At 34.6% G+C, this 21,005-nt stretch overlaps 2 protein-coding genes and 2 long non-coding RNA genes across 7 annotated transcripts; 2 read left to right on the forward strand and 2 right to left on the reverse strand.

The window, feature by feature from the left end:
* Window positions 1–187: 187 nt before the first annotated feature.
* LOC106164187 (broad substrate specificity ATP-binding cassette transporter ABCG2) lies at window positions 188–20,540 on the reverse strand. 3 transcript variants are annotated; one of them, XM_087004767.1, is made up of 20 exons: window positions 20,302–20,540; window positions 19,269–19,474; window positions 18,808–18,867; window positions 18,408–18,522; window positions 17,788–17,940; window positions 17,116–17,273; window positions 16,615–16,766; window positions 15,958–16,047; window positions 15,513–15,569; window positions 14,514–14,546; window positions 14,135–14,198; window positions 13,806–13,911; window positions 13,243–13,308; window positions 12,832–12,917; window positions 12,420–12,509; window positions 8,276–8,397; window positions 7,634–7,788; window positions 1,678–1,767; window positions 1,418–1,482; window positions 188–1,275 (listed from the first exon to the last, which is right to left on the reverse strand). In XM_087004767.1, exons 1-20 carry the CDS (start codon window positions 20,317–20,319, stop codon window positions 1,125–1,127), a joined length of 2,037 nt encoding a protein of 678 aa, XP_086860893.1. In that variant the 5' UTR covers window positions 20,320–20,540; the 3' UTR covers window positions 188–1,124. The 3 variants fall into 3 exon arrangements, with proteins under 3 accessions (XP_086860893.1, XP_086860892.1, XP_086860894.1); XM_087004766.1 differs by lacking the exon at window positions 20,302–20,540 and having other exon boundaries at window positions 19,269–19,625; XM_087004768.1 differs by lacking the exons at window positions 15,513–15,569; window positions 20,302–20,540 and having other exon boundaries at window positions 19,269–19,625.
* Window positions 3,643–6,896, forward strand: LOC106159855 (uncharacterized). Its single transcript, XM_013536283.3, has 5 exons — window positions 3,643–3,834; window positions 4,852–5,002; window positions 5,216–5,254; window positions 5,477–5,609; window positions 6,151–6,896. The coding sequence occupies exons 1-5, from the start codon at window positions 3,832–3,834 to the stop codon at window positions 6,314–6,316; spliced, it is 492 nt and encodes a 163-aa protein (XP_013391737.1). The 5' UTR covers window positions 3,643–3,831; the 3' UTR covers window positions 6,317–6,896.
* Window positions 8,420–10,408, forward strand: LOC147763342 (uncharacterized). Of its 2 annotated transcripts, XR_015332869.1 has the most exons (4): window positions 8,420–9,131; window positions 9,242–9,299; window positions 9,590–9,764; window positions 10,013–10,408. It is a non-coding gene; the product is annotated as an uncharacterized LOC147763342 (long non-coding RNA). The 2 variants fall into 2 exon arrangements; XR_015332868.1 differs by having other exon boundaries at window positions 8,420–9,299.
* Window positions 9,768–12,072, reverse strand: LOC147763343 (uncharacterized). Its single transcript, XR_015332867.1, has 3 exons — window positions 11,773–12,072; window positions 11,145–11,210; window positions 9,768–10,791 (listed from the first exon to the last, which is right to left on the reverse strand). It is a non-coding gene; the product is annotated as an uncharacterized LOC147763343 (long non-coding RNA).
* Window positions 20,541–21,005: the final 465 nt, after the last annotated feature.

Consider the following 21,005-nt stretch of genomic DNA (forward strand, 5'->3'; position numbering starts at 1 on the left):
GGAATTTAAATTATGATAAAGGCCAGTTCTTGACTGACCTTTAATGGGAAAAAAATATATCCTCGTTGCGTGCGATTTTTCATTTGATAAGTTTTTACACAATCCGCTGTGGCGACCCCTGATACAGGGCAGGCCCGAAAGAGAAATAAGATTTCATCGATATTCTAAAAACATGCACAAAGACAAATTTCTTATGTTGTTATAATGAGGTTTAAAACTAATACCTACTGCAAAAATTACTGTATATAAACATAATGGTACATGTATTTACTTACCAGTATATATATTTTAATACTGTCATTAACAACTACTGAAAAATTGTAAGAGATATAAGAACAAATATTTTCTACTGGAATGTTGTAGCCTAACCAATTATTATTGATCGATCAATGTATCAAATTTCAATATCACAGTATCAGTTACACAACTACAGCAATAAATATGTAAAAAATATGAAACAATACATTAATGCAACTAACTACACAGAATCTACAGATTTTAATTTTAATTTAACATCTAAATACGAAGGGAAAACGTATATATATATATAGACATGCTGAAGGTACATGTAACCCTAACAGTGTCATGTAACAAAACCTTCCCATCAAAGAAGTCATTAGATCTTGGCACACTGGAACCGCCAAATATCCATTTTCCATTTGCGCCATTAAAACCTTTAATTTCTAAATTGTTATTAGAAACTTGAGCCTTTTTTGTAGCTACATGTATGCTTCAGTTTACGAAGACCAAACATGAAATTATTCTCTGACTGACTGATTGATACATTACCCGTAGTTTTTTTTCATAAATAATCTTAAAAGGTGATTTTTTTCTACAGCTAAGTGTCTGTTTTTAAAATTCATTGTGAGTGAGTTTGTTATTAATGCACAAAATGAATTTATAACAATAATAAATAAATAAATAAAATAGCCAAAACAATGATTTTTTATACACAAAATATTTTGTCTTTAAAAGAAACAATGAAAAAATGTCTTTTGTATACAGCACCAAAACTGAAAACTCAAACACACAAATAATTCATTTGAAGCACAAACATTTTTTTCCTATTCAGACAACAGCTTGAAAGTGACAGACATCCAGATCATGTTTTGGGAGTTTTCTTTTCACTTGAGTTTTGGCACTCGTCTGAGCTGTATATAGGCCAGGAACATGAATACTACTGTCATAATTCCTAGGGCCATTTCATTGTACCACAGGTCCCAGGCAGTTGCATAGGTTATACCTTGACTATCTAGGTAAACTGTCCCTGCTTGGCTGATATGAAAAAAAAAAGATAAAAACATTAATTTACTACAAAGAAAGCACGAAATACATAATAGCCTTCGGGGACGAGAAAAAAAATTAAAAAATGGTGACACTTTTCGTTCAAAATGCAAATCAGTCCAATGAGACTTACCAAGTCTGGGTTCCATTATTTGTATCACAAAAATTCAGGTCTTTCATTTCATTCACCGTCAAGGCCTGAAGTTGAAAAACAGGTCATAAAATGACATGAAAATGAAGTGCAGCAGTTTATCTTAATACTACAGCCCGAAGGAAAGACGTTACAAGAGTTTACAAACAGAACTGTCAGAAAGTTCACGATTTTCTACAGGTATTCAAATCACTATACATAAAAGACATACAGAGTAGGCAAGAGTTACAGGACATACTCACATCTATACTGTATCTAAAGAGACTGAGCCATTTAATCCACTTCAACCAGTCACCAATGGAGTCCAGATTGACCAAAAGACCACTGAATATCTGTAATGATATTCAGACAGATTTTCTCTGATAGTTGTTTTGTTACGTATGAAGTTTAGAAGGAAATAATTATAAACCAAAATTTCTTGCTTGTAGAGAAAGAAGAGCCAACAAAACGAAATGAAATAAGCTATATCATAACCAATGTAAAACATTACATAATTGACCAAAACCTCTTCCTAAATGCAAGTGAAAGCTGGGCACTTTATTAAGTAAAGAAATCGATCAATTCATATAGCCAGCCATGCGTTTAAGAAAGAAAAGACGGCCCACGTTTTTTTTTTTTTTTTTTTTTTTTTGGTAACTGTGTACATCTGTTTACATTCGTAAATTCAAAACGAACTACATGTAGTTATTATCAGCTGTAATATCTATACAAATTACCAAAGAATGTGTGCCACTTGGCAAAGCTTTAAGTATAACCTTTTTACAGTCTAGATTACATCTGCCGAGGAAGCCATACGATGAAGCCGTAAACGATATCCCGTTTTTTTTTTACATCGCAAGTGGCTCCTGCGAACAGCTTTCATTCTCAGTGCAGTTGCGGTAGAGCTTCGGGCGGTAGATCGATACTTTGTCGGTATACAGCCCCCTACGATTTTTAGTAACATGTGGTGAATAATAAAACTTAGTTTTTAAACATCTTCACTGTTATTAAAACTCCTAAAACCAGCAAACAGACGTGGTGGAAGGGAAAGGGTTCAACAACAGGTTCAACCATTATCACGATCACCGCAAGTCCACCGAACAATGCCCATAAAGGAACTGTGCATTGTCATCTACAATATTGCTACGGCCTATGCGCTAACGATCTTCAAAATTTGTCATAAATTGCTTGACAAATCGTAGAGGCTATCTGGGCCATGAATTCGTACGATTTTCCACGGCCACGAAAGGGATATTACGGGCAGTATGTGTACCGTACGGACATTGCACGGTGATTGCATGCTTGGACATAATTATTATGTCCAAGTTGCATGGCAACCTAGGCCTTGGAAGAATTTGTTTCATTCGGAACTTGCGGAACTTTTTAACTTCATTTCCTGGCCAACTGGTTTTCCGTACTTACCAAAGTTACAGCGAGTTCAAAGAAATAAAAATAAATTGATGCAGTATTGGTAATTACACCGTCCTAGTTTTAAGTATCGTAAACTTTTTCTTTCCAGGCAAATTTGTGACAGCCTAAAATAAAAGCGCCGAAAAAGCGTTTACAACACGATGGCCGAACATACCCTGGATTTGTTAAACAGATAAAAATACGTCACTTTATACTTTGTCATTAGCGTTTAACTTGTTATGAAAGAGCAACCAACAACAATTCAACTGATCCTTTTCGGTCTCTGTTACATTTATGTAGCACAAGAGGACTCGCATAAAAACGGTCCCCGCAGCCGTGTAGCTTGTGTCATATGCAGTGTGTCGATAATTGGGCATTTGTATGACTAATGAATATTTCAATATTCATGAAAATGACCCGAGTTGCCCTTTGCCTTCGCACAATTCACGGACAACTGGGGATTCAGAAATCCATAAATCAATTCAAATCGTGTTAATTTCTTTTATTCATTTAAACAGTATGAATGCGGTTTCAGTTGCTGTGTTGCGTCTATTGATGCAAAGTTATTAATCTCCAATCCTTCCTTGCCATATTAGATATGCATAGTCTCAGTCCAAACATGACCTTCATTCATATCTGGGCATTATCCAACATAACCATAAAAGGTAATGTAAATCTTATCACGTACTTTGCTTCATGAATCAACAAAGACCCAATTTGATAATAAACTACATTTATATTTACAATATTCAAATATGGGCAATTACGCACAGGTCCAGTTTGATAAGGATATCATAACTGAGCCAATAATTGAATCGATCGTGTCGTCTGATGATTCACTGGGAGACGGTCCCTTTGTTTTCCTATCACCTTCGTGTATGAATACCTGACGGTGACAAGGTCGTATAAAACCAAGTGAGGGCATAGTAGGCGTCTCTTGTCACAGTCAGGAAGTTGAACTAATTAAACGTTTCCCAGGCGTAGGGTGTGGTGATAGAGTAATCAAAATGGTAGGTGTTGGTTTTGAGTTGTTTTCGACTGCTCTGAATGTTATTTAAACGTCAGTTACTGTTAATTAACAAGAGAGATCGAGATCAAAGTCCACATCCAGTAGAGGTGGTACCCCGTGTGTTCTGTCTTAGAAGACATTACCGGTACTTTTCATGTTTTCGGTTTTACGTGTTAGATAGTGAATGAAATCATTTTTATCAATTAATTAAAAGAAAATATACCAGTACAATAAAATTGGGCCGCTTGAGCCTGATACTTCAGACTACTGCCGGCGAAGGTTCTATTAACAAGGTGATCAGCATGTTTTGTTTTCACTTCCGTGTTTACCTGAAGTAACTTTTGCCTAGAACTTGGGCCTTTATTTCCACTATTTACTATCAGCTTTATATATATATATATATATATATATATATATATATATATATATATATATATATATATCAGTATGTGTGTTTTAAAAAAAATGGGAAGTTTTACAGAACTACAGTGTACAGTATATACCTGTAAAATAAGGAAATGAACAATTAAATATCACCATATACTAGTACGTATAGTTAATACATTTTTTTTGCATGTGTCCTTCCCAAATAAATGTTGCCAAATATGTAAAATTGAGAGCTATTATGATTCAGATTATTGATGACAATATTTTTCAATGCAGAACCTGTTTGCACAACACTGCCGAATTGGCAAGCAAAGCATTCCCACCTCTCATTTTATTACCCCAGTCTGGTTATTTCTGAATCCATTTATTTCAGTCGTATATATTTTCCAGTTTAAAATATTCTGTACAAACTCAAAATTTGCCGTTGTTAATCACCAGATGTACCTATTAAAGCATGACAAGAACTCAAAATTAGTATCTGAGTATGGTAGTCATTGATTTTAAAATTCTTGAATAACCTTGTAAAATAGTAATTATGTAAAATAAATGTTGGAGAGCTGAGGATGCCAACCAGTGCATGTCAACTTTCATCTGGATTGTATTGATCAAATCTTGTACTGCACATTTTCAGTCGTCAGCTTCAGGAGTAAAAATATTAGACACAGTTATCGAAGACTATCAGAAATTGCAGAAAGACCAGACACTCAAATACATCATCTTCAGCATTAAAGCACACAATGGAAAAGACTACAGTGCTATTGATGTTCACTGTAAATCAGAAGGTAATTGAGGGGGGGGGGGGGGGGGGGAGTGGATTATAAGGGTAAAATTGCATTCTTTGTAACTGCATATGTTATATTAGGCATAATTAGTGTTACAGAGAGGGCTCTGAGTTTTTGAGGTTATGGATGTCTGTTAAAAGCTACAAATGTACCATGCTCTTCCTTAATTATAAATCATTAAAAATGCGGAAATGTTTTTTAACTTTTCTTCAGAGAAGAAGCGTAGTAAAGAGGAAGATATAAGTGAACAAGGTAATAAATTGGTCCTCAGTGCCTCTAACAATATTCAGAGAGTAAGTTGCTAAACATCTTAAACCAACTTTGATGTCTTTCTTTGTTTAAATGGCAAAAAACAGGAAAACCTGAACGTGGCAAGAGGTCTCTTTTAGGGGATGCTATTGCTTTTATGTTGTGACTACACCAGTGTCCCTTTAAAATCTAGCTTTAAAATCTGTCTTTTCATTTTTTTTGTAGAAACTTTGTTTGAGGAGTTTACAGAGCATTTGAGAGAGGCAGAAAAGGCAAATGAATGCCGCTATGGTCTCTTTGATTTCTGCTGTAGAGACAGTGCTGGTCATCCCAGACAGGGTATTGTGTTTATTGCCTGGTGAGTAGAGGTGGTGATCTGACTGGGTGCATGACAGAAGTCCAAAGGATTAATAGTCTGAAAGTTCAAATGTTCATCATAGATACTTCACACCAATGAACATTTTTATTAAAAAAAAATCATGAAAATGTTATAGTATTTTCAGAGCAGTGAACCTTTGAACTGTTGAGGTGCACCCATCTGATTTACTGAAGCATGCACACACAATCTCCCCCTTCAATTAAACATGCATAGCACCCACAGCTGAGGGTTCATTCACAGTGAAACTACCATTCTACGTAGATCGATCCAACTCTGTAGATTTGCAATCAAATTAGAAGATAAAAATAAGTCCTGAAAACAAGAGAAGGCATGTTAATCTGTAAAAATGATTGCATTCAGCAAGAGTCCCCGTGGAGTTGGATTGATCTTTGTAGATTGATAGTTTCATTGGGAATTAGTCCTCAAAGGGAATGCAAGTACAACTGCATAAGAAAAATAAATCAGTACAATGTTAGTTTTATCTTCCAAAATGAAACATTTTAAGACCCTTTTTTTCTAGGTCACCAGAAAATGCCAAGACCAAAGAAAAAATGGTGTATGCCAGCAGCAGAGATGCACTTCAGAAGAAATTTGATGGTGTGAAAGTAATCATACAGGCCACAGATTATGATGAAATTGACAAAGATGTAGTTGAGAAAGAACTTGTGAGAAAGCTTTATTCATAAACCAGAACAGTGAGAGCTTTGTAATTTGGGACCTGTACCACACAAGGACTATTGCCTTAGCATGTGTTAAATACTGATGTAAATTATTTTTTGCATTGAAGGAGATAGAAAAATAGCAAGAACAATAAACAATTTTTTATTAAAACAGGAACGAATGATGGTTTGGACCTAAATTTAAATAATACGTAGAAATCCAAATAACTGAAAATCTCTATGACGCCAGTACAACAGGTGAAGATCAACTGCTTTAAGGACTATTCCCTTTTGCAATCCATACACCTTGCCCTATCCAACCCAGTTTGAAAGTTTTAAATTAAATTTTAAAATATTAAAGAAATTTTTAAAAAATATGAATTAAATGAAGTTTTTTATAGTTAAGATATTTGAAGAAGGATGATATATATCTTTATATAACTGACCAGGGTGTTTTTCAGAAGCTTTTAAAATATTTTTAGCACATTTAAATAATGTGTCAGCAATATTTAAAAAATGACATAATCAGTTTTGCGACATACATTAATGATCTGAAGAAATAAAAAAATAAAATAAAATGCAAATAAATGCCATTTATAGATCAAAATGATTTGTTCGTTCTAAATGTGTGTGGTGGGGCGGGGCTTCAAGCATGTGTTTGCCAGTATGCCATTTTGCACTGTTTTGTCAGGATAGGGTGAAGAGGGACTTTCCGTTTTCCTCCAAGCACTACACATTTAATGTTACTGTATCCTTCCTCTTTACCACTGCGGTTAGCTAATGGTAATCACTGCATTTCTGCTTAAGTAATATTTTCTGAGGGAAAGACTGAAATCATTGCATGGAGCCATCTAGATAAAGAAGCATAACTGACTTACACATATATTGTAGCATTGCCTATTCCTTCCTCATCAATTCTTGCTTCAGTTTAATTGATAAAAGTCAAAGTAACTCTGACAGGCAATGTTTTCACACTAATATAAGTACCACACTGTTTGGCAAATGTATAATATCTTTGTTACATGATCAATTTAATGTTTACCATTCCACAGTGCAGTGACAAGAGGTCAATTATTTTTAGTGAGTTGACCTCCTAGTCAACTCACCCTGCCACCTTGAATATCTGTTTTAGATCTACATTAGCTAAATACCTCACCAAGTTCTCAATGTGTCTTATTTTTAATTACCTTAAAAACTTGTCAACATGTAATACACGTATGTCTATAGAACTTCTCATTGTATAATCGGCATGCTTACCTGAATAATCTCTTTATTTCTGATAGAGATTGTTATATATTACTCAGTCTTGAAGCAGGTATTAATATGTTTATACATTTTACTCACCATCATAAAAACATATGTCATGGCAATGAGAAGGTTGGCAATGGCTATAATTCTGACTGACGCACTGACAAAGAAAGCATAAGCTGAGGCTGTCAATGTAGTGAGGACCAGGTTGAGTGTGAAGAAAAAGAATTTCCCTGCATCTGCTTGAAGGCCTAGAATGAATAATGCATTTAAGTTTAAAGTCTGTACCCTTTGATTAAAACATTTTTTAATATTTAAAGTGGGATCTGAAATCATTAAAATTTTTAATAAACCAGAAGATTAAGAAATCAAATGACAGTTCCTTATTTAACCATTCAACTCCAATATAGACAATAATGGTAATGACTTGATCTTTTCTATATATGGAGAAGATTTACAATTTTTAATATTCATGATTTTGGAATCATTAAAAATTATATTTCTATAAAGCATTTGTGGTGTTTTTACTGTACACAATAGAAAAAGAATCCTATATGGTAGCCTGCCTTCCCATTTTGATGCTAACACTCAACAGCAATGTAACAGTTCTAATTTTAAGAATGTACAGCATCTGTAAAATTCACAATTTTTCCAATTGAAAAGATTGAGTAACAACTGAAGTCACTGGCAAATCCATTCACTGACTGTCTATACAATTACAGATAAAATGTTTCATACCAATCATCCAGTAACTGATGGCAGAGAACAGCAAAACTGGCGTGGTCCTAGGAATCAGATCACAAAAAACTTTGGCAAGAAAATATGCAGACACTCTGTAGAACCCACTTGCATTCTCATGCCTAAGATGAAAGAAATATTTTGATAGTTAAAGGGGCTCTTTCCGATATGAGGGAAAATAAAACATATCCCAAACTTTTTCTTATATATGAAGGTCACGATCTAAACCAAAATTCGCCTTTGAGGTAGACGGCAATCAAAATAATTAATTATTTCACATTCGAGTCTGTATTGGAGAACGTCCTCTCCCCAAAAAAGAGAAGACGACTACCGCAAGGTTTTAGCCAATCAGAGTGCGTTGCCTAAAATAGCACTCGTACACTAGGAGAAACAAATATGGCGCGGTGGAGTTCGAAGTAAGTCGTTTACAGATGCACGTTAGTTAAAACTCTCTCCCTTCATTGTTCGTGAACAGGTTTGTGCACTTAAACATTTAAAGAATTCATTTAACTTCTCGTCGGTTAAAATAGTCCAAAAATCAACGAATGGCTTGGAAATATTTACGACGGAGTGTAGCCTATTATGTCAACAGTGCTTGATGCCGTAATTCTCAATGCCGATTCACCGAATGAGTAACTTGTACCAGGAAATATACCGGTGACATGATTAGAGACAGTGGTATTTTTCGGGTCAACTGAACCAGCCCTTTTCGGTTGGATATTTATGAACGACTGTTACTTTTTTTGTTGTTTGCTATGCTTTCTGAGCCGCAATTTTGACATCGCGATTTGCACGCACAGCGTAGCACGGACTACAAATGCGTTCCAGACGATTTTGATACTTACTGGCAGTAGTGGTGAGCATCGTGCAGATGTCAAAATCGTCAATAGGAGTGCCTGAATTTTGTGCTACGCACACACGTATCTTATCTTGCTTTTCTAGTCGATCTGTTTTTATACTTTTCAGATCGAGAGTAGGCCTATTGTTGATGAGGCAAGCAGTCAGAGCAGTCCAGAACTAGAGGGTAAAGAGTTTTCTGTTATTTTTAAATAATACAGGCCTTTTAGTTAATCTGGCATATTCCTTAGTTTTGATAGTAATGTGTAGGACCCACCTTACCCTCACCTATATTCACATGTAATAATCCACACATACAAAAAACTTATAGTTTAGGGATAACAATTGATACGCTTGAGTGCAGGACAATGATTAATTGAAGTGAAACCCATTTTGAACAGTTCACAACATTATTACTAGCATGCAATTAAATCAGTGCCAATTATTATTATTATTAGTTTTATTATTATTTTACAGCATACTATCTTGTGATGTCTGCCTCATTAGAAAAAAAGCCCTGTATAAAGGTTTAGTAGAGTTGGCAGTGATACATAGCACTTCTAGGTCCAGTAGTACAAGGCTTGGAAGAGGTGTGAGATTAGGAGGATTGACTCAAGAACATGAAAGGAGAATTCAGTAACTCACAGAAGAGGTATAAAACTCATTAAATCTTTATTGAAAAGATAAATTCTAAGTTTCTCACAATACACAAACACCATTCATATTCCTTCTTATTTTCAAAGTAAATTTGTTCGATAAAATTTGGTGGTGTGAAATCCAGTCCTTATGGTTGTTTTAGTGTTCATACATTTTCAAATATTTTATTTTTGAAGTAAGCTATTGTACATATCAAAACAGAAATGACAGATATAAAAGTGAATATATTTTTTTCATTATCAGAGCATACATGATGGTGTTGCCAAGAAAATGATGGTGTTGCCAAGGAAAGTGCTGAATACATTGTGACAAGTGTGATGGAAATCCTGGCCTTGCACTGGATATAAAGATGCTTTTGCTAGAGAATTTACCAAGCAATGACTCAGCATAAGTGGAGATGGGACTGGCCCATCTCCCACTCACTGTAATGTCCCCTACATTTTGACTGCCATTGAATTTGCTGGATTACTTCACTTTGAAGAAAATCACAGAATAACTATTACCACAAGTATCAGTTTACTGACCAAACATTCATAAGACCTGTAATATGCAAGTCACTGAGTAGAAGGATTCTTTTCATTCTACTGTAATTTGTGCAACCATTCAGTGAACATGAAAAATAAAGGCATAGAAAAACAAGGTGCTTTCATTTATCCCTTTCTCATTTCAAAAGTAAAATGCAACTCTGTACACAATCTGTTCATAAAATCAATCATTTTAAAAGTTAATGTCATACAAGGAAATAATGTATGTCTGGATGGATTTATAAAAGAAAAGTTTATGTGAGGTAATCATCATTTTGATAAAAAAAATTCTTATATACATATAAGGACCACGGTGCCTTGAGTCTCTTGGTTCCATCTGCACCATGGCTGCTTAGAAATGTGTACTTGTAATTCCCATGTCAAATTCCTGGTTTGTAAGATTGGAATGTACCTTTATTTGTGCTAATTGTTTATGTAACAGCTTGAGGTCTTACTGTCATCCATGATTTTGAGTGCTTGCTTTGCTGCTTAGTATACCTAAAAACAAAACATTGACTATTGGAAAGACTTCAATGCATTTTTTTGTGAAATTAATAGCACCCACTATCTGTAATGTCTACGCCAGACATAAGAGCACTGAATAGAGCATGGTTATCAAAATTATTTGTTTCAAAATCCAATTTATTACATAATGTTCCCCACAATAAGTACTGATATCCTGTGCTTGACACAATTCTAGGACTAGCTGCCATGGCAGTGTTAAACTTTATAATAAAATGGCATTGTTCCAAGTAACAACATGCATTAGATTGATATTGATGGCAAGGTGTACTGAAAATGGTAAACTAAACAGCTATTGTGTGTTTGGATTCTGGGTGTCAGGTACTTACTTTGGCTCTGGCTCTATGTTGGCCTTGAACCTGATGTAGGGGTAGATGTTACCACATGCATATTACCTGGATAAAAATATATATATATACCAGTGTATTATCCTCATTCTCCAGAGAATCCCCATGAAGTCAACTTTAAAAACGTAAACAGAGAATAAACATTTACTACCATCAGATGCTGCAATTAATGTGCTCGCTTTAAATCTTTTAATTTAAATTAAATTCGAATAAGGTAATTAGTGAAAGGTTGTTTTTTCTCTTTTTTTTTTTTTGGACTTGAGGATATCACGACGTTAAGTAAGCCGACAAAAACCAGTCTTTAATAGAAGACTATTTAGCTCAATCCTTGTTTGTACTGACTGCTCTAAAGAATAATAAACTTTTCTGCGTACAGCAGGGATAACAGGGGCGGATCCAGAGATATTTAATATTTTCTGACAGTCTTCCGAGTAATGTTGATCCATCCTCCATTTTTGACCGCCTTTCGACAGAAATATTACATATACCCGCCAATGAAAACTTGAAAATCTAACCGTCTTCCGGAAGAACCAGAAGACGCCCTAAATCCGCCTCCTGAATATGTTCTCAATGAAAGAGTCGGACGTGATAAGAGATCGAAATAACCTACCCGTATCCGGCAGAATTTTGTCAGTTTCTCGCTTGTCAGTTTTATTTCCTACTTCTGCTTTGTCTACCTCACCGGCCTGCCAATGAAAATAACATCCTCTGCTTCTGCATTTCCCGTTTTATTTCCTTTTTCATTGTCCCGTAGAGTTATTCTTCTCTCTTTCAACTCACGTGTACTCGGACTACCCTCCATCTTGGTTTGCAGTGACATCCGGGTCTTCTCCAGAGCGTAGTAAACAGTAGTATTCAGTCATATGCAAATTGAGGCAAGTCCCAGAATTCCATGCGTAGGGGGAGTAATGGCGAGAAGTTTAGACGAAAAAAAAAAATGCTGCGCTTTTTTTTCTTTAAGTGATCTTAAAAACCTATACCTCGACCTTTATTTTCTCAACGGTTTTGTGTGAGACATGCTTTGGGGTTCAGGATCAAATAGGCAAAGTTTCAGAGAAAGGCCTATTTAAGCGTCTACAGCGGAAAGACATCCTTTAAGTTTTTAATTACTTCTTAGAATGTTTTTAAATAATTTTCATTACAAAACACAATTTTCAAACTTGCGTCACCAGTGCAATTCTAAAACAAATATCTGTGACACTGAATTAAATCCTGCTAACAAAGTATTAATGAGTGTTATCATAGCATAAAACTTACATGAATATGCTTCTCTCCTTTAAAAAAAGTTCAATAGCTGATAAATTTGAAAATACCATATTCATCACGATAAAGAAGAAGGCACCAACTCTGAAATAATCAGAAATCAAAAATACAGAAATCTCAAAGTGGTGCTTAAAGACTGTATATCACTCATTTTCCTCTCCTTAATTGTTTCATTAAGCTTATGTATTATTTTTTCTTTCCAAAATCATCCACCACTTCCCTTGCCACTCCTTAATAATATGATTACAGCAGTCTACATCAACCAAGTATTATATGTTGTTGACTGGAACCAAATGTTTCTTCTGACCACACATAATAGTAAAATGGCATTATAAATATACTACATACTAGTATGAATTGAAATAACCTTGCACAAGCCCATTAATAGATACTATACAGAAATTACCTGTTTTGTATTCCAGATTTGAGTGATGTGTCAATCTGCCAATAGATGGCACCAACTATAACCCCCAAGAAGATATTAACAACAAACTGAAAATCAAAGAGCAACATAGAGAATTATTTAAAAAAATGCTAAGGAAAAAGACATTGCTTTAAATGCTGTCATCTATCATTCGTGTATAAATGCAACTTGAAAACAAGGGACAAAATGCAAGAAGACTTCATAAAAACATTAAAAAAGTAAAGATGTTTCAATTACTCACTCATTTACTTGGTTTTCAATTATGAACTTCAGCATGTGCCTTTATATAAAATGTCATTCAAGTACCTGTATATGGTTACAGTTTTCTAACTGACCTGTAACGAGATTGTCTTGTTCCATCTCTTTCATTTTTCTACAATGTATGGTACTTACCTGGAGTAAGTTAGCCTGAGGATTCCCAATAATATTCTTCACTGTTCTCTTTGACACATTCCAAAGCTAAGACAATTAAAAGCATCAGTTCAGGTTAAAAGGAAAAACTTTTCTTAACTTTCAAGAGTAGATGAGTTTGATGCCTGCTTTTATGCACAAAAAATGGAAAAGATGAAATGCAAAGAAAATAAATAAACATGCTTTTGCTCGGACAGTGCCTTTTTCTTTTAAATTGTTTAAGTTCAATATTCACATTTGGACCTCATCCTGGGTATAGCATCCATCAAAATATTTGTTTGCTAAAACATATACTTCAAAACTAAATACACTGCTCCGTCTACTGAGGAGTCATTTAGTAGAGTGACCAAGGCACAAGGCAAGGAAGTAGCAGTACCCAGAATCATAACCATTTAATTAGCAACTTGACACACTCTTTTTTAATATATTGCAGCAGATATGCTACATTTACTTCTTTTACTAGTATGAAAATTAATCCTATGCAAAAATCCTGTGCATAGAGAAAAAAGTTATTCCACACTACAGCAAGTCATCAACATACTTACCTGTGTTGGAAAAGAAGTAGCATATCCGACCTCCCTGTAGATCACTTGGCCAGCTGCCACATTGGACATGTACGTTTGCTCAATGGGTGTCAACTCTTGGAATAAGCTAAATAAATCACAAGAACTCCCTGATATGAGCTTATGTTTGCTTCTATGTCAACTTTAATAAATTGTTCATTAGACTTGACTAAAATCACATGTAGTTGCTTAGCATTTGATTTAAGGGTTATTGTCAATTGGTCAAAACTTAGATTATAGTGAAAGATTGAACAATAGAAATATGTTGGCATGTTAAAATATTTTTTAATCCTTTGATCAATTAAACTCACTTTTTGTGCCAGTCAGACTCTCTGAACTTTGCAGCTAAAACCTCACTCACATCTCTGCTCTCTCCTGCAACACAGATAAAACATCATTTTAACAACCACAAGCTGAAAGGTTTTCTTTAATACATGTAGTAGTCTTTTTTTTATTTTATTTAATATACATATACACTAAACATTTGTCTGGTATGAGTGAATGGGCAGGTACATTAAGATATTTTTGTATCTGTAAAAGTATCTTTCTCAAATGAAGACATATTCGGTAAATAACTAGTGCTCTATTTGTAGTAGAAGATAATTAATTGTTTACAATGCTGATTCAAACAGCATGCAAATATCATGTGGCCAGCACAATCAACAAATACTGGGTATACGTTGTACTAACCATCACTGGGGTGAATCTTTGCATGGCTATGATCTGAAAGTTTCAATACATGAACGTTTATTAGTTGAATTGAGTGCATTTTCACTATGAAAACTGACTTCTTCAATCAATAAAACAGTATTCTGCTGATATTCTGTTGGAATTAATTACATAAATAAGTTATTTCCCACATCAATACAGAAATCCATCTAACAAATGGATATGTGTATATACATATAGTATATTTATAGGTATACTACATACACATTTATTATATACTAGTACTAGTACTAATATAGTACTTATATATGTATGGCAAACATTGGAATTTATACTACAGGTGCTGAGGTTCCAAACAAAAGAAAAAATACCAAAGGAAAGCATAGTGGCTATGGGATAGAATCTATCCATATGTACTAAGAACTTTCATTCCAAAAAGCCAGACTGTGAAATTCTCTGACACATATACTTGGTGATATCTCAATTGGCAGGCAATCTTAACTACTTTTTTAACTTAGAAAAACTCCACACCATGCAACCCCTAAGTATGGTATAAGTCACCAATATGAATAAAGATATGCATGTATAAAGAAAGAATGAAATTGTGTTGCCTTAGTTAACTAATAGCGGTGAATAAAGGGGGCATAAATTGCATTGATTGTGCATCTCAATATTTCAGATTATGTTTTTGTTAGTAAAGAAAATATAAACATCAATTGAAATTCATTAGTTCCAAACTTCATACACCTCTATTGCCAACTGCCAAAACCACTAAAATGCCAAACAGTTAAAATACACTTGCATCACATCCCAGGCATCTAACAAGCAAATATATCTATGGTTCATCTGCATGTTATCTGTAAACTAGTCACTAGGTTAGCAAACGCTAGAAGATATCTTAATATCAGTCAGCTAAATATAAACCCCAGTATTATTTCACAATACAAGCTGTTCAGTAAGTGCACATACACATTGTATAAAGGCTACACTAGCTGCTGTTATTAACATCAAGCATTTCACCTTCTCTGTTACTATCAAGGAGCTCCATGGTTTCCTCATCCATCAAGTGCTTAGAAACTTAGAAAACAACAGGAACTCATGCTAACTTGAAGTTAAAGATGGGATTATTTTTGCTTAAACGTATGTTAAATTTTAAACAAAAAGTCCTTTATTCAAATAGGCACAAGGAGACTGAAAATAAAACATCCCAATGATAATTAGGTTGGGTGACCTTAATATACTCTTTCATTCTTTTCTTAATTTGTTTTGACTTGAGGAGAATTAAGAAATTCATCACAATAGCATCTTTTATGTACACACACAAAAAGCTATATGAATCAACATTATCATTTAAACTAACTTAAAAACCAAATAAGCCCAAAATAAATTTAATGCTTAAAGTCTCTCAGATTGAATTAGATACTAGGGCCAGAACAAGATAAAAAGAACAAAAATTGTAACTTACGCTGGTCTATAGAGGTCACTGCTGTAGAGTCCCCATTGATCACATCCAAAAAGAAATCGGGCGGATTATTGTGTTCTTCACACTCATATCCTGCAAAATTTAAATGCAATTTCTCAATCAAATTCATGATATACCAGGTAAACATCATGCAAGCATTTCTCATTTAAAGTAATACAAAAAAGTACAATTTTTTTAAATGTATGTAATGTCAACTGGTCTCTGACTCAATAGACTTCATTTCCCAGTACAATGAATTAACATGGTGAGGGTTTTCATCCAACCCCTCTTCTATAGCTGCTAATATATAGGTATAAAGATATTTTATCATTTCAATACCCATGTGAAGATACTAGATCAATCTTTAAAAACAATATATATAATCCTTGAAATTTCACAGAATTAAACAATTTGTGGCAATCCTCAGTCTGATTAATCAAAATACATTGTCAGGTTTACAGAAAAGTTTTAGGGACCGTTCACATGCAAAATCTATTTTCTAAAAATCTAAAAATCTATTTGCGGTATCTTGTGATCACGGTCTGTGCCCTGAATGCCAGCGGCGTAATTACTGGCATCACCGAGAATTAATTACAGCTATGGAAGAAACTGGCTCGCGCTGCCCGTAATTAAGTCGTGGGGTTAGCTTATACTTCCTACCAATAGAGGAGAAGTACTGTAGGGCCTCCTTGCATGGTCCATGGAACACACTCTCTCCCTGAGACAACAACATAATACTGTCAAACAACCTGAATATGGAGTACCTGGGCTGGTGAACTGAGAATATGATGGTGTTTCCCATGTGAGCAAGTCTGAAGAATAACAGAATAATTTTACATTAAAATACACGAGAACAGGCAAATCAAGTATAACTTTAAAGTGACCAAATTTAATTAGAAAAAGTCTTAGTCTTGGTTTTGGAGAAGCATTTATGGAGATTTATATTCATAAGATGTGCAAGGATGCAACACTTCTAGTCCAAAATACTTAAAGCACTTAAAGGGTACATATACCAGTACAATGGTGATATAATAAACAATTAAAGAAGACCTATTGACATGTTCATAAATCTAATGTAAGCACTGGATTGCCTCCCCCTAGTTATCAATGACAACATCAATGACAATATCAATGACAATTAACACCTATAATGATATGTACCTCTTCAGCAGTAACATAACAGAGTTAGCTGTGCTGGCATCAAGCCCTGTTGTCGGCTCGTCCAGGAACAGTACAGTTGGCTGGATGATCAGCTCCATGCCAATATTGGTACGTTTCCTCTCACCTCCAGACACACCGCGGATGAATTCATTGCCAATCTGCAATAAATAGAAAAGAGTTTTAAAAAAGTAGTTGCACCCAAACTGAAAACACCTTATTACAATAAGGATTAAAACAGAGATTATGCAAAATCTATAGATTGAAATTTTACCCAGAAATCCATCTCTAAGATGATGTAGTTTGCATGATCACCAGGATGCTATTAGACATTTTAAAATGGCAGCATTTTTTTTTTTTTTTTTTTGTAAAAAAATATCAATTTTGTTTCAAGAGTTTCTCATTACAAGAGCATTGTGTCAGTTCATTTCCTTGGTGATTTTGTAGCTACTGTGTGAAAATGGTCTTCAAAACAGTATCAGAGTTATTTGTAGAAAGGTGGGGCTCCATTCCATCCGCTAAAAATATTTTCAACCTATTTTCCCTACAGGGGGTTATCAATTTGGTGCAAAAGAAAATTTAAAAAACTGAGATGCTCTTGTTCCTCAAATGTTCCATAGCAATCATTAAAAATGCCAACACTAACAAGTTCATGAGACATCAGACACTGCCAACCTTAGTGTCCGCACAATGTGTCAATCCTAGATCATGTATTACTCTCTCAACACGTGCTTTTCTCTCTTCCTTGGTCACTGTCTTTGGGAGGCGTAGTGCTGCAGAGAACTGGAAGTTCTCCTTAACTGTGAGAGTTCCCATAACAACATCATCCTATAAACATATATATACAAGTAGTTTAGTCAGTTTGTATTAGGTGTGGGAAAGAAATAAGAATCACTCTACCATTAACCAAGTATTAGTCATAGCTATTTTAAAAAGTAAAAACAATTAGCCAATTAATACCATAATAAATTGGTAAACTAATAAAAGACATCTTTCATTTATTTTCTTCAGACAAAGTAAACACATGTAAGTTTAAAGGGATAAAAACTGTTCATTTTGGCCAAAAAATAAATTTTCCTGGGGTAAACAGCAATTTTCCCATACTTACCAATGGTTAATGAATCCATTTCTACATTCAAAGTTAGTCCCCTTTTTTTTCTAAAAGGTTTTTTTTTTTTTTTTTTTTTTGAAATATAGATCTCACATGTCGTTATCCCTTTAGTTTTCGGATTTATTAAAAAGCTTTTCATGCTGGTGTGACCAACTTATAATTAAGACACTCTATTCTTATAAACCTGCACAACATATCCAGACATGCACTTGAAATTCTCTGGCTGAGGATGCCCATCCACTAGTAGTAACCCACTCAGGCCTTTTTTCTCTTTCCTGCCAGCAAGCACGTCTAATAAGCTGGAATAACAGAGGAAAATATAAATGATTATGATTTAAATGACATGAATAAATAATAATGTACACGCCCACTTATCGTGCTTATATAGAACTACAAATACTATGTTAGCTGATGCACCTCTGGGATACGCCATACAAATAGGTACAGTATAAACAGTACACTGCACAGAAATTATGTATATAAAGAGACTTTCAGACAAAAGAGTAAAATACAATGCAGCAGTTTGCTTCACCGATGAATGCTTTTTTTTTTTTTTTTTTTTTTTTTGTCTTAATTGACCATACCTTGATTTTCCACTTCCAGTTGGTCCCAGGATGGCATTCATTCCAGGTTTAAAAATACCACTGAAAAGTTAATGTTGAAAGTGTATAACAGTCAGTCTTCACTGTCATAAAATACTGGTATAAAATTGTATGTAGAAAACTAATGTTAATCATTTTATTTAAAAATATTATCTACTATAGACTCTAATTGGGCATATCAGTATATATATATGACAATTTTATTAATTTTATTTAAATATATACATAATCGATTTTGATCGGGGAATTTGCTTTCGAGTAGGCAAGTGTGGTACTCTTAAGTCGCTTTACAAAGATGTTAATAATGTAAGTGGTTTTTAGATTCATTGGCCAATCAAGATGACAGCCGAGCGCGCCGAAGTAAGCATGTCATATGACATGTATCACATGTGTGAGCTTTTCCTCTGTGGCAACCGACCGAGATTGCAACTGTCATTTAATACCTGACATCTTTGAGTATGTGTTTGTCCGCGTTGCCACCACAACAACCCTTTGACACCTGTACTGTGTAGCCAATACGATGGAAAGAAACCACCGAGCCTTGGACAGCCAGACCCTCCTCTGGCATCACAACACTAGTGCTGCCGTATCCGCCGTTGGCCTGATGAGGTTCGCTGGCAAGATCTGTTGGCTTTTGCAGAATCGGTTCCTGTTTGTTAAAAGAAACAGCTGTCATTTCAACGGCATCATTTGCATCCATTTTGAGTGCTACAGTATGAACTGTTTTGCAAAGGACATTATAAATAATAAATTGAGCATGTGTTGTAGCTATCACAGGCTAGTTACGTAATTAGTTTATATTTGTACCAATAGGTGGGGCTATGTTGACAACTTTTTGAAGACAAGCCTAACCTTAGTATAGTGGAAAAAGGGGGTGGACCTTGGTTACCGCTTGCATGGTTATAACGTTAACTAGGCCCAGCATGTAAATGTACGCGTTTTAATTGTCACTATTTCATTGATTGGAAATTTAAGGCATCGGCTGGGGGTGGGGGTGGGGGGTGCTATCTCTGAAACCCAGGGTAGCGTAGCGCATTCAATTTGTTCTACTTCGTCCAATACCACACCTCCCACAATTGGCCCATCAACCCTGTGAACCATATATTTCATTCATTAAAAAAATTACTTTTCGGGGGTTATAAGTAAATTCATAGCCTGTGGTCACGAGAGGTATTCGAGCAACATACCAAGCAGACCAATGGTCTATATCATTTTTGCTGTAATTTTATCAATTTAATGATTTATCCATTCAGTCAGTCATAAAATCAGTATAACAATCGGGACAATTCACATAATTTGTTTTATGCTCAAACTTCTATTTTAAATTCGTTAATTTTTTTTATTTTAAACTTCTATATCAGTGCTCCTAAATATTAATTAATTATTATTTTTTATTTATTTTCATATGTGTAATTACAAAAAAGGCCCTATGAAGGATCATTTTAGAAAGCGTACGTCATATGGTCCCAAACATACCTTTTCCCCGTGTGTCATTTTGTTTTCACTTCTGTAAATGCCTTTCGGTGGTCTTCTATAACTGTTGTCAGACGTACTGTATGGTACACCTCCAGATGATGTAAGAAGCAACCCTCGCGTGTCCTTGTATATATTAGGGTATATTACTTGTCTAATTTACAAAACAGTTATTGTTACGTAAATATGAATAAGGCATTTTCAATTGTAATGGGCGATCTTTATACCGTTAAGGCCTTTGGCCTGCCAAGGTTGGGCTAGATATCAGTCAGTTGTGTAAGTAGGCCTATAAGATAACGCCCTGAACAACGCATTGTACGGTATATATGTACCTATAGGAGGTTTAAATACTCATTCTTATCGCCATCTGGTCTAAAAACGTGACATGTTATTTTTGTTATCGTACAAAACGAATAAATAGATCTCTATACTGTTCCTTGTAGCGTTAATTAAGATACATTTGCATGTCATAGGATAACTAAATCAACCAATCAATCAATAAGAATAAGGTTTTAAGTTGTACGTACAATATATTTCTATATTGAGAGATTCATTCTAAATCTCTGCGTTTGAAAATTCTGGTGTATTTTTTTCATTTATATATTGTGGTAGGTGGATAAGTAGGCCTACATGCATGTACATGTAGGTGGTACTCTTTTCCGTCATCTGTTCTTTCATTAAAAGTCATTTAAAACATGGTTGAAGTT

The sequence above is a fragment of the Lingula anatina genome, chromosome 2 (assembly GCF_051362555.1).
Source record: "Lingula anatina isolate TDL-2025a chromosome 2, LinAna3.0, whole genome shotgun sequence".
Lineage (NCBI taxonomy): Eukaryota > Metazoa > Brachiopoda > Lingulata > Lingulida > Lingulidae > Lingula > Lingula anatina.